This window comes from Prionailurus bengalensis, chromosome D1 (genome assembly GCF_016509475.1).
Source record: "Prionailurus bengalensis isolate Pbe53 chromosome D1, Fcat_Pben_1.1_paternal_pri, whole genome shotgun sequence".
In the NCBI taxonomy this organism is placed as follows: domain Eukaryota; kingdom Metazoa; phylum Chordata; class Mammalia; order Carnivora; family Felidae; genus Prionailurus; species Prionailurus bengalensis.
Genome location: NC_057346.1, coordinates 54,404,402 through 54,417,214, shown reverse-complemented (window position 1 = coordinate 54,417,214; position 12,813 = coordinate 54,404,402). Strand labels below are relative to the sequence as shown.

At 39.9% G+C, this 12,813-nt stretch overlaps 1 protein-coding gene across 1 annotated transcript in view; it reads right to left on the bottom strand.

The window, feature by feature from the left end:
• The window catches only part of INTS4 (integrator complex subunit 4), a 118,169-nt gene that overhangs the window by 64,393 nt on the left and 40,963 nt on the right, over window positions 1-12,813 (bottom strand). The window contains exons 5-6 of the mRNA XM_043580138.1: window positions 2,347-2,532; window positions 1,489-1,539 (exon numbers count right to left, since the gene is read on the bottom strand). Coding sequence (XP_043436073.1) covers window positions 1,489-1,539; window positions 2,347-2,532 — 237 coding nt within the window. The remainder of the gene's footprint in view (window positions 1-1,488; window positions 1,540-2,346; window positions 2,533-12,813) is intronic.

The window sequence follows — 12,813 nt, the reverse complement described above, 5'->3', positions numbered from 1 at the left end:
TATTTAGCATACATTTTAAATACATAAGCATACTTATTTAAAATACAAAAAGCCCTCCCTCAGTCCAATGCCCCTTTCTACCATCCTCCATCCTGCCATCCTATTATAGCCAAGTTCCTTAAAGTACAGTCACTATTGAAATGCCTTACCTCAATTGACCCTAATCTGGCTTCCATCCCCAACACTCTACTAAAATTGCTCTTTCCAAACTCATTAATGGCTGCCTTGTTAAAAAGTCCAATGGGTAAATTTCAGGCCTATCTCGCTGACCTTTCAGCAGCATGTGACTGTGACAACTGTGAGAACTCCCTCCTGCCTTTTTTGGAATGTGTTTTTCCTCCTCCTCCATCTCTTCTGTCTCTCTCTTAAATGTTGGACCTTACCTGTGGCTTCCATCCTTGGTCTCCTTCAATCTTCTTACTCTCTCTGGGTATCCACATGCTCCCTAGATAGTGATGGCTTCAGTTACCCACCTCCAGCTCTGACCTCTGCTGAGCTCCAGACTTCCACAACTATCTGCAACCTGGAACTTTCCTCATGGGTGTCCCGTCAATCCTTCAAACTCAACCAAAACTGGTATGGTACCTAATTCAAATTCACACCTCAATCCAACACTCCATCCTCACTCCCTTGAAGCCCTCATCATTGCTTGCCTTGTTAACTGACACAGTCTTAGGCCACTAAATATCTGAATCACCTAACTAACTATTCTTCCTCTGAATCCTTACTCTAAGTTTCCTTAAATTTTTTGGCTTCCCACAGAGTTTTCCTACAGGGAGATAAGGTGCTAGTCACACCAAAACAACCATTCTGAACACATTCTATGTAATTATGTAAAAGAATAAACTTGGTTTATGTATCAATCATAGTGGCTTATCTAATTACCATCTTCTTCTGAAAGATAAAACCATTCTTTGTACAAAATCTGGTCTCTGACATGGATTTAGATTGCTGGTCTCCAGATTCATTCAACTATTCTACAAGAGAAATATCACCTTGTAAGGCCTTTTTGTTGGTCAATCAGCTTCTCCTAGTGATACTACAACTTCACAGTGCGTTTCTTTACCAATACTACAAATACTGTGAATACCTTTTCAAATGATCCCAGGGTCTCAGTCATCTTTCTTCAGAAAAACTCTACTATGTCAAGAATGGTGCCTCGAATCAACTTCATGCTTGGCCCAACCAAACACATGATCAGAAAGACTACCTCTTTGCTTATTCTGAACACACACTTCTTTTTGTGTACTCTGGTATACACAGTGAGCTACCTAAATCCTCCTAAAAGTCGTTTTTACATGTATTAGTGCTACTCAATTACATATCCTCCATCCTCTTACTAACATGTGTGTTTCAGATACAACTTCACATTCATCCCAATTAATGTTGCCAGTTGATGCTCCATGTTTTCAAATTCTGACAACTAGTACACACTCTCCCAGTTACACTATCCTTCCTCCTCTCCCAGACAGTAATCATGTAAGGTACCTGATTATAAATGGTTTGGTGTAATTTCAGTCCTCTTTCATGAAGCTGCAACTAGATAATAGAAATAAGTTTAAGTATTTGAGAAAAAAAGATCAATATTTCCAAAGTCTCCCCACAATCTCATATATTTTCCCCCATTACATTAGATTAACATAGTTCCCATTAGCCAAAATTAGTGCTATACAAGTAAGAAATCTGGTCAGACCTTTGGGTAGAAACACTCAAGAGACTTAATAAATCTAACCCATCAACTGTCCCAAGGGGATATTAGAAAAATATTAAATAATGATAAGAAGGATAAAGAAGAAATGGTTAACACTACCTCCCCCTAAAATGTACCCCCCCACCCAGGGGCCTGGAGGAGGGATGTGACTTGGTATTATAATAGGTATAAGTTGTACCCTCTATGTTTCAGTATATGGGTGAAAGCTACCAGAGAGGCCCAAAGAAAAGCACACCTGCCATACAAAGGAATGTGTGCCTTTGAGTTCTGTGATGCCATCAACACATTCCTGAAAGTGAGCCTAAGGAATATTCAGGGGGAGGGAGGGTGTTCAGAAAGCACCCAAACCAACATTAGCCATGAACTTTAAAAAAAAAACAAACATACGAGGGGCACCTGGGTGGCTCAGTCGGTTAAGCATACAACTTCAGCTTAGGTCATGATCTCACAGGCCACGAGTTTGAGCCCCACATCAGTCTCTGTGCTTCAGATTCTGTGTCTTCCTCTCTCTCTGCCCGCCCCTCCCTCCCTCCCTCCCTCCTTCCCTCTCTCAAAAAAAAAAAAACATTTAAAAAAATTTTTAATGAAACAAACAAATCAAACTGTCACCCTCTGATTTCCATGATCATGTTTACCATGGCTTTTATAGCTGCTGTCCTGACTCGTGGGTCTTGGTCACTGAAGTAATCCCCTATAATCTTCTGGACATCTCTGACAGCTAGGCCCTCTCCATCTTTTGTGACACTTTTCTCCAAAGAGCCAAGATTGCCAAGTAATTGCAGGCATTTATTTCTTACACCATGGGAGGTATCTGTGAGGTGCTATGAAAGGAAAAGAGAGAACAAAAGGACAGGATTAAGATAGCTTAAAATAAATTAAAAACCAGAAACAAAAGTATTATATCAGCTTTAGGAATGACTCAAACACAACATTCTCACCAGTCTCTCTAGTATCATGTTACTTGAGTATGTATCATCATAAAGATGAGTCCTTAGAAAATAAGATTCTCTGTATTCCCAAGAGCTAGCACTTTGCCTTATAAAGAGAAGGTACTTTACTTTTTAAAAAAATTGTTTAACGTTTATTTTTGAGAGACAGAGAATGAACAGGAGAGGGGCAGTAAAAGAGGGAGACACAGAATCTGAAGCAGGCTCCAGGCTCTGAGCTGTCAGCACAGAACCCGATGCAGGGCTCAAAACCATGACCCATGAGATCATGACCTGAGCTGAAGTCAGACACTTAAGCAACTGGGCCACCCAGGGGCCCTGAGAAGGTACTTTAAAAATGTCCCCCAAGGGCATGTGGGTGGCTCAGCTGGTTAAGTGTCTCTTGGTTTTTGGCTCAGGTCATGATCTCACAGTTTCATGAGTTCAAGCCCAACCTCAGGCTCTGCACTGGCAGCACGGAGCCTACTTGGGATTCTCTCTCCCTCTCTCTCTCTCTCTGTCCCATCCCTGTTTGTGCTGTTTCTGTCTCTCTCAAATAAATTCATAAACTTTTAAATAAATAAATAAATAAAGCCCCTAAACTGCATTTTATTTGCTATCAAATCTAAAAACAAAACAGAAATGTGTAAGTTTTTAAAGTTTTTAATATCCATACAGAAAAATGCAAAAAGGTTAAGTGTACAGCTCAATGAATTTTAAACAAATGAATACACACCTATAAAAAGCACCCAGATAAAGGCGCCTGGGTGGCCAACTTTGGCTCAGATCATGATCTCACAGCCCGTGAGTTCGAGCCCCGTGTCAGACTCTGTGCTGACAGCTCAGAGCCTGGAGCCTGCTTCAGATTCTGTGTCCCCCACCCCCTCTGCCCCTCCCCTACTCATGCTCTGTCTTGCTCTCTCAAAAATAAATGTTAAAATTTTTTTTAATTAAAAAAAAAAAAAACACCTAGATAAAGAAACAGAACAGGAAACCCCTCTTGGTCCCCCCCCCATAAACTACTCCACCACCATAAAAATTAGCCAATATCTTGACTTCTAACACCTAGATTTATTTGGCCAATGTTTTTTTTACTATAATTTTATTTTTTTTCAGTTTTTTTAATTTTATTTTTAATTTTTTTAAATTTACATCCGAATTATTTAGCATATCGTGCAACAATGATTTCAGGAGTAGATTCCTTAGTTCCCCTTACCCATTTAGCCCATCCCCCCTCCCACAACGCCTCCAGTAACCCTCAGTTTGTTCTCCATATTTATGAGTCTCTTCTGTTTTGTCCCCCTCCCTGTTTTTATATTATTTTTGTTTCCCTTCCCTTATGTTCATCTGTTTTGTCTCTTAAAGTCCTCATATGAGGGAAGTCATATGATTTTTGTCTTTCTCTGACTAATTTCACTTGGCATAATATCTTCCAGATCCATCCATGTAGTTGCAAATGGCAAGATTTCATTCTTTTTGGTTGCCGAGTAATACTCCATTGTATATATATACACCACATCTTCTTTATCCATTCATCCATCAATGGACATTTGGGCTCTTTCCATACTTTGGCTATTGTTGATAGTGCTGCTATAAACATGGGGGTGCATGTGTCCCTTCAAAACAGTACACCTGTATCCCTTGGATAAATGCCTAGTAGTGCAATTGCTGGGTCGTAGGTTAGTTCTATTTTTAGTTTTTTGAGGAACCTCCATACTGTTTTCCAGAGTGGCTGCACCAGCTTGCATTCCCATATTAAAATTTTAGAGAGAGGGCAAGTGGAGGAGAGGTGCAGACAGGAGGAGAAGGGAAGGGGGAGAGGGGAAGGGGGAGAGGGGAAGGGGGAGAGAGTGAGAGAAAGAAAAAGAGAGAAAGAGAGAAAGAGAGAAAGAGAGAGAGAGAGAGAGAGAGAGAGAGAGAGAGGGAGAGAGAGAATCTTAAGCAGGCTCCATACTCAGCCTGACATAGGGACTTGATCCCACAACCCTGGGATCATGAACCAAGCCAAAATCAAGAGTTGGTCGTTCAACCAAATGAGCCACCCAGGCGCCCTATTTTGCCCATTTTTATACTGTGTAAAATCAACCAGTGTCTGGCCTCTCTTGCTTAATATTATGTTTGTAAGATTCATCCATACTATGGCATATAGCAATGGTTCCTTCATTTTCATTACCATATAGTATTCCATTTGTCAGTACACCACAACCCACTTTTCCGCTCCCATACTGATAGACATTTGGGTTATTTCCAGTTTTTGGCTATTCTAAATAATGCTACCATGACTGTGGTAGCTTGAATGGGGCTTCTGTTGGATATATAAGAATGGAGTTGCTGGGTCACAAGCCATGTATACATTCAGTTAATAACAAACTGCCAAATAGTTTTCCGAAGCAGTTGTACTGCTTTAACTAATTTACACTTCCACCAGTGACACTTGATGTTCCAGTTGTGCCACATCCTTGTCAACACTTAAGTACTGCCAATCTTTTTCATGTTAGCTCTTCTCACCAGTATTTTTTTTAATTTACTTTTTTTTTTTTTTTTTTTAACTTACATCCATGTTAGCATACAGTGCAATAATGATTTCAGGAGTAGAATGCAGTGATTCATCCCCCACATATAACACCCAGTGCTTATCCCCAAAAATATCCTCCTTAATGCCCCTTGATCATTTAGCCCATCCCCCTACCCACAGCCCCTCCAGCAACCCTGCTTGTTCTCTTTTGAGTCTCTTGAGTTTTGTTCCCCTGTTTTTATATTATTTTTGCTTCCCTTCCTTTATGTTCATCTGTTTTGTATCTTAAATTCCACATATGAGTGAAGCCATATATTTGTCTTCCTCTAATTTCTCTTAGCATAATACCCTCTAGTTCCATCCACATAGTTGCAAATGGCAAGATTTCATTCTTTTTGATTGCCAAGTAATACTTCATTATATGTACATATACACCACATCTTCTTCATCCATTCATCTGTCGATGGACATTTGGGCTCTTTCCATACTTTGGCTATTGTTGATAGCGCTGCTATAAACATTGGGGTGTGTGTGCTCCTTCGAAACAGCACACCTGTATCCTTTGGGATAAATACCTAGTAGTGCAGTTGCTGGGTCATAGGGTAGCTCTATTTTTAATTTTTTGAGGAACCTCCATATTGTTTTCCCGAATAGCTGCACCAGGTTGCATTCCCACCAGCGGTGCAAAAGAGATTGTCTTTCTCTGCATCCTCGCCAACATCTGTTGTTGTCTGAGTTATTCATGTTAGCCATTCTGACAGGTGTGAGGTGGTATCTCATTGTGGTTTTGATTTGTATTTCCCTGATGATGAGTGATGTTGAGCATTTTTTTCATGTGTCTGTTAGCCATATGGATGTTTTCTCAGCAGTATTTTTTTTTTAATTTTTTTTCAACGTTTATTTATTTTTGGGACAGAGAGAGACAGAGCATGAACGGGGGAGGGGCAGAGAGAGAGGGAGACACAGAATCGGAAACAGGCTCCAGGCTCTGAGCCATCAGCCCAGAGCCCGACGCGGGGCTCGAACTCACGGACCGCGAGATCGTGACCTGGCTGAAGTCGGACGCTTAACCGACTGCGCCACCCAGGCGCCCCATTATTTTTAAAGACATAATGGCTGGGGCGCCTGGGTGGCTCAGTCAGTTAAGTGTCCGACTTCGGCTCAGGTCACGATCTCACGGTCCATGAGTTCGAGCCCCGCGTCGGGCTCTGGGCTGATGGCCCAGAGCCTGGAGCCTGCTTCCGATTCTGTGTCTCCCTCTCTCTCTGCCCCTCCCCCGTTCATGCTCTGTCTCTCTCTGTCTCAAAAATAAATAAACGTTAAAAAAAATAAATAAATAAATAAAGACATAATGGCTATATCTAGTATAATGCTACTGAAATAAACTATTTGCATAATATACAAATGTTAATACAAAACAAGTATCTTTAGATAGTCCCTTCAAGTTCAAATTTTCCAGGTTTTTCTATCTATAAAATCACTGGTTTGAAATCACAACAGTCTCTAGAAGTATCCTCAGTAAACACCCATTTCTCTTCTCCTGCCTTAATCTGCCACTCCCCTATTTTACAGGACTATAAGGATTAAGTGATATGTCTAAAAAAACCTGATAATTTAGAAGAGCTAAACACTCCTGACATCCACTCAATCCAGAGCTCTTTTCCCCCATTCCGCTGCATAAATTACTTCATGATTTTCAAAACTGTGCTATGTTCAGAGTTGAGCATCTGTACCTTAAATATTTACAAAGCTCCACAATACCTGTTTTCCTTACATATATTACTCCCAAGTACCACTAGTCTCCAGCATGAAGAATTGCTCAGATTTCCAATTACTGCATGATAAACATACTGATCCTAAATCAATAACCAATTCTTATGATTAGCTAACTAGGCTGCAAACACTTCGTGTAAATAATACCCACACACACAAAACTGAAGAAACAGGAAGATGTATCCAATAAGTAAATATATTATAGCTGATTCCAGGGCTAGAGTAGGGAAAGTACAAAATGAGCCTGGATTATTTTGTTGTGCCAGAAAGAAAAGAAGTATTCAAAGAACAAGAGAAGTCAAAAGAACACAGAAGCCAGCTTAAAAGGGCTCCCACTTGGCCGAACCAGGAAATCGGAACATCACAACAAATAATTATAGTAACAGACTACCACCCACTGAGCAAACAAGTAATCGGAGTCCATAACTGATATACACAAACTGAAAGTTTGATGACAGAATATTTACAATGTCTAAAGTGCCACCCCACAAAAACACTTATTCATTTCAAAATGAGAGAGTAACTTTATAGTGAAGCAGTGTGACAGACACTATCTTAACCAAGTGATCAAAGTAAACATCATTAGTACTGGGACAAATCAAAATGGTGTAGCACCTAACAGGATGCAGTAAGAAGAGTATCTTGTCTGTGATTATTTGTTTTAATATTTAGTTATTTCTGAGAGAGAGAAGGACAGAGTGCAAGTCGGGGAGGGGCAGAGAGAGAGAAAGACACAGATCCAAAGCAGGCTCCAGGTTCTAAGCTGTCAACACAGAACCCGACGTAGGGCTCGAACCCATGAACTGTGAGATCATGACCTGAGCTGAAGTTGGATGCTCAACTGACTGAGCCATTCAGGCACTCCTCTGATTTTATACTCCTCAGGCACATATATATATATATGTGTATATATACACATATATATGTGTGTGTGTGTGTATATGTGTATATATATGTATATATATCTCAGATGCGTGTGTATATATATATATGTGATGTATATACATCAAATGTACACACGTCTGATATATACATATATATACATATGTATGTATATATTTTATTCTGAGAAAGAAAAAAAGTGTGAGTAGGGGAGAAGTGGGGGGAGAGAGAATATCTTAAGCAGGCTCCATACCCAGTGCAGAGCTTGATCTCACAACCATGAGATCATGACCTGAGTGGAAATCAAGAGCCAGACACTTAACTAAGCCACCCAGGTGCCCCTTGTCTGTGATATTCTTTTTTTCTTTTTTAATTTATTTTTTATTTGAGAGAGAGACAGAGAGAGGGCACAAGTTGCAGGGGGGAGAGAGAGAGAAACTCATGCAGGCTCTTGATGCAGGGCTCAAACCCACAACCCTGGGATCATGACCTGAGCCAAAATCAAAAGTCGGATGCTCAACCAACCGAGCCAACCAGGCGCCCCACATCTGTGATATTCTTAGCAAAGGTGGAAAACTTGAATCTAATTATGAGGAAATATCAGATAAACCCTAATTCCGGAAGGTTCTATGAAAGACCTATCCCAATTTTCAAAAATGTCAACATCATAAAATCAAGTAAAGACAGGAGTTATACCAGATTGGAGACTAACGAGGTATGGTGACTAAAAACATAACATGTGATTCCGAACTGGATCCTTTTCCAATAAGGGACAGGAATGAAACAAACAGTGAAACGTGAATGAGCTATGAGGATAAATGGTAGCATATGCTGATGTTAATGTCCTGATTTTGATGGTCATATTGAGGTTTTGTCGAAAAGTATCTTTGCTTGTGGAAAACACACACTAAAGTATTCAAGCATAACAAATGGGCAACTTATTCTAAAATGGTTCACAAGAAAATAAAGTTCCCTATTATTATACTTGCAACTTATCCACAATTTTGAGACTTTAAAAATAACTGAACTGTCAGGGCGCCTGGGTGGTTCAGTCGGTTGGGCGTCTGACTTCGGCTCAGGTCATGATCTCACGGTTTGTGAGTTTGAGCCCCATGTTGGGCTCTGTGCTGACACCTCAGAGCCTGGAGCCTGCTTCAGATTCTGTGTCTCCTCCTCTCTCTGCCCCTCCCATGCTCATCCTCTGTCTCCCTCTGTCTCTGAATAATAAATAAACATTTAAAAAAAATTTTAAAAATAATTGAACTGTCCACACACAAGAAAAAATAAAAACATACTGTTTCATGAACATTAGAAAAACAAGAGCGCCTGGCTGGCTCAGTTGGTAGAGCCTTCAACTCTTGATCTCAGGGTTGTAAGTTCAAGCCCCATCCTGGGTATAGAGATTACTTAAAAATAAATAAAATCAGGGGCACTGGGTGGCTCAATCAGTTAGGCATCCAACTTTGACTCAGGTCATGATCTCACGGTTTGTGGGTTTGAGCCCCATGTTGGAACCTGTGCTGACAGCTCAGAGCCTGAAGCCTGCTTCAGATTCCATGTCTCCCTCTCTCTCGGCCCCACCCCCAAGTGTGCTCGCTCTCAAAAATAAACATTAAAAAAAATTTTTTTTAATAAAATAAAATCAGAAAGACGGAAGGAGGAAAGAAGGAAGAAATTACATTATGCATAAGAAAAGTGCATTTTAAGACCATTCAAAGAAAGAGGCAGCAATAGCTGAACCACACCCCAAACAGGTTCAGAAAATGCCTCCAGGAAGCATAGGAAGCTTTGCAGACAAAGTGGATTCCATAAATTGTTTCACATCTTGTCTGAGAGGCAAAATAGCAAAGCTGAATGAGCATGGACGGGAATCAGACAGACCTATTTTTTTTTTTTAATTTTTTTTTTCAACGTTTATTTATTTTTGGGACAGAGAGAGACAGAGTATGAACGGGGGAGGGGCAGAGAGAGAGGGAGACACAGAATCGGAAACAGGCTCCAGGCTCCGAGCCATCAGCCCAGAGCCTGACGCGGGGCTCGAACTCACGGGCCGCGAGATCGTGACCTGGCTGAAGTCGGACGCTTAACCGACTGCGCCACACAGGCGCCCCCAGACAGACCTATTTGATTGCTGGCCCCGCCAGTTAGTATCTTTGGGATCTTCACTAAACCCCACAATCTTTAGAAATCCTTACTTTGTAAAAATAGGAATAATATCCCCTACCATGAAATTTTGTGGTGAGTACACTAAATGAACTCATTTTGGAATTACTGTATGTAAAATTAGCTAATAGTGTCTGGGATATAATAGACATTCAATAAGTACAAGAGCCTACTGTAGTGCCTAGCACTTAGAATGTACTTAAAAACAAACAAACAAACAAACAAACCTACTTAAGAAGAGAAGAGGTAGGGAAAAAAAGCGCAAGTGACGGCAGAGAAAATGGTGAAGGGTCAGAGGTAAGAGTGGGCACCTGGATGAAATAGGTCTGCTGACCTGGAAGACACAAACACGAACTTTCTAGTGATGGCTGTTTAACAACAGGGCAGTCTGTCATAAAAGGTAGCGAGCACCTATTAATGGCTCACATCAGAATGCTCCTGGAGAAGATTCCTGAATTAAGTGGGAACCCGGACTTGGTGAGAAGCTATGTCCTGTGTGAACGTGGGGTGGGCAGGCAAGCTTACTTGGAGAAGAAAACAAAGGAAACCTGATGAAAAAGCCACTATGCTGAGGGTGGGGCTCTCAGATACAGAACTTCTCATTATAAAAATGGTTCACTCCAACACTGTGGCTCAGAGTTAATTCTTGCCTCCCAGTTATTTAGGTTGCAGAAATGTGAAACATACCCTGAAGTCCTCAAAATGCCTTATATATAGTAAAAGCTCAAAACCATCAATCAAAATAAGACAGTGAAACTGAGAAGTTAAGAGAAACTTACAGATAGGATGACAATGGCTGTCACTTAAAACAGGATATTTTTTAACAAACTATTTTAGTATGAAAACATCACTTCTCATAACTAAACTGTTGACTGAACCACCAGCTGCTGAAGATTGTTTCCACTGTTACAAACACTTCATTCAATTTTCAAACAACAAACTGAAATCTTCCAGCTTCTATTAAGGTAACCAGGCAACACTGCTGTATAACCAGCCTATTACTGCACACTGAATGTTAGGCCGAGAGAGAGCGGAAGTCTAAATCACACCCTCAGGGCAGCAATTACAGTTCTGTGATGTCCTTCCCATACAGGTCACTTCTTGCATCATGCCATCATCACTAATAGCTGCCTAGTATGTCTGCTCTGCAGATGATGCTATTTTGGTGTTATACCCAGGCCACCATAGTGACATCATTTTTATATTAATGGCATGAGTAAGCAAACCACTTCCCCAATAATAAGAGCAATCCGTGTCAAAACCAGACTAAACCAGTTTAAAACTATTGCTATAGGGGGAAAAAATCAATGGTTAAGTGTATCAAAAAAATCTAAGAATGAAGTTTCTTAAGACAAAAATAACTTACTGATTCATTCAGTTTCAATATGGATTGTGTTTAAGCACAGACAAAAATTCAGTGTACTTTGTATTCAAGTGATTTTTTTAAAGATTTTATTTTTAAGTTATCTCTATACTCAACATGGGGCCTGAACCTGCAACCCCAAGATAGAATCACACACTCCACCAACTGAGCCAGCCAGGTGCCCCATATGCAAATGATTTTAACAGATACCTTCTAACAAACCACACATAATAGTGGTTTGAATAATATTTTAAATGTTAAAAGGCTGTATGGTTCTATATACTGCCTTAAGAATTTAATGTACTTTTGCCATAGAAACAGAGACTGGAACAAAAGGTGAGATGGAGACAAAGAAGAATTAAAACCAGGTTCTAAGAAAGCTTTATATGAAAAAATGACAAGATACATTTGTCCAGTTGGAAAAAATCTTCACAGATAGGAAGGAAAGCAGAAGATCTCCAATTTCAGTTGTATAGATGCTACATATAAAATGAATATTATGGGGCGCCTGGGTGGCGCAGTCAGTTAAGCGTCCGACTTCAGCCAGGTCACGATCTCGCGGTCCGTGAGTTCGAGCCTCGCGTCAGGCTCTGGGCTGATGGCTCGGAGCCTGGAGCCTGTTTCCGATTCTGTGTCTCCCTCTCTCTCTGCCCCTCCCCCGTTCATGCTCTGTCTCTCTCTGTCCCAAAAATAAATAAAAAACGTTGAAAAAAAAAATTTAAAAAAAAATAAATAAAATGAATATTAATTTCCTAGCCAAATCTGTCAGCCAAATTTTTCATCTCTCAAATGAAGATTAGCTATACAATGTACCTCAAAGGGTTACTGACAGGATAAAATGAAATGAACATTGAAGAGTTAAGAGTAACTGAAGGCATGACTTTCTTCCTACTGTGAAACAAAAAATATGGCAGATTCATACCTTATATTTGAAAGACATACAAAGGAACAATTTGAACTTCAAAAAATAATAATGATAGGAATAGATTATAACATATTCAATAAAATAAGAGAGAGAGAGTAGGAAAGAAGGGAGGGAATGCTTTATTTACAGTAGAATGTCAACTAATAAACACAGAAGAAGTAAGAGTTAGAAAATCATGATTTTGCAATGACCAAAGAACAACCAGGTCAGCAATATTTATTAATAGTCACTAAAATATTGAGTAAAAATATGATGGGGAAGAGGATATTTACATAATCTCAAAGTATCTCCCACAAATCACTTATTAATCACAGAAAAAATCTCTACAACAAAAAACCTGGAAGTCACTACCTTAACCAAGTACCAAAGTTAACAACATCAATGAGTCAAACTTCATCTGTGCCTGATAATATGATAAACTGAGAAGGGAAATTATTATTTATGTGGTATCCCTGCCAAAATGCATAACCTGACTCTAAACAGAGGAATTATCAGACAAATACAGACTGCAACACATTCTAAAATAAACGGCCTATATTCTTCAAAAATGTCAAG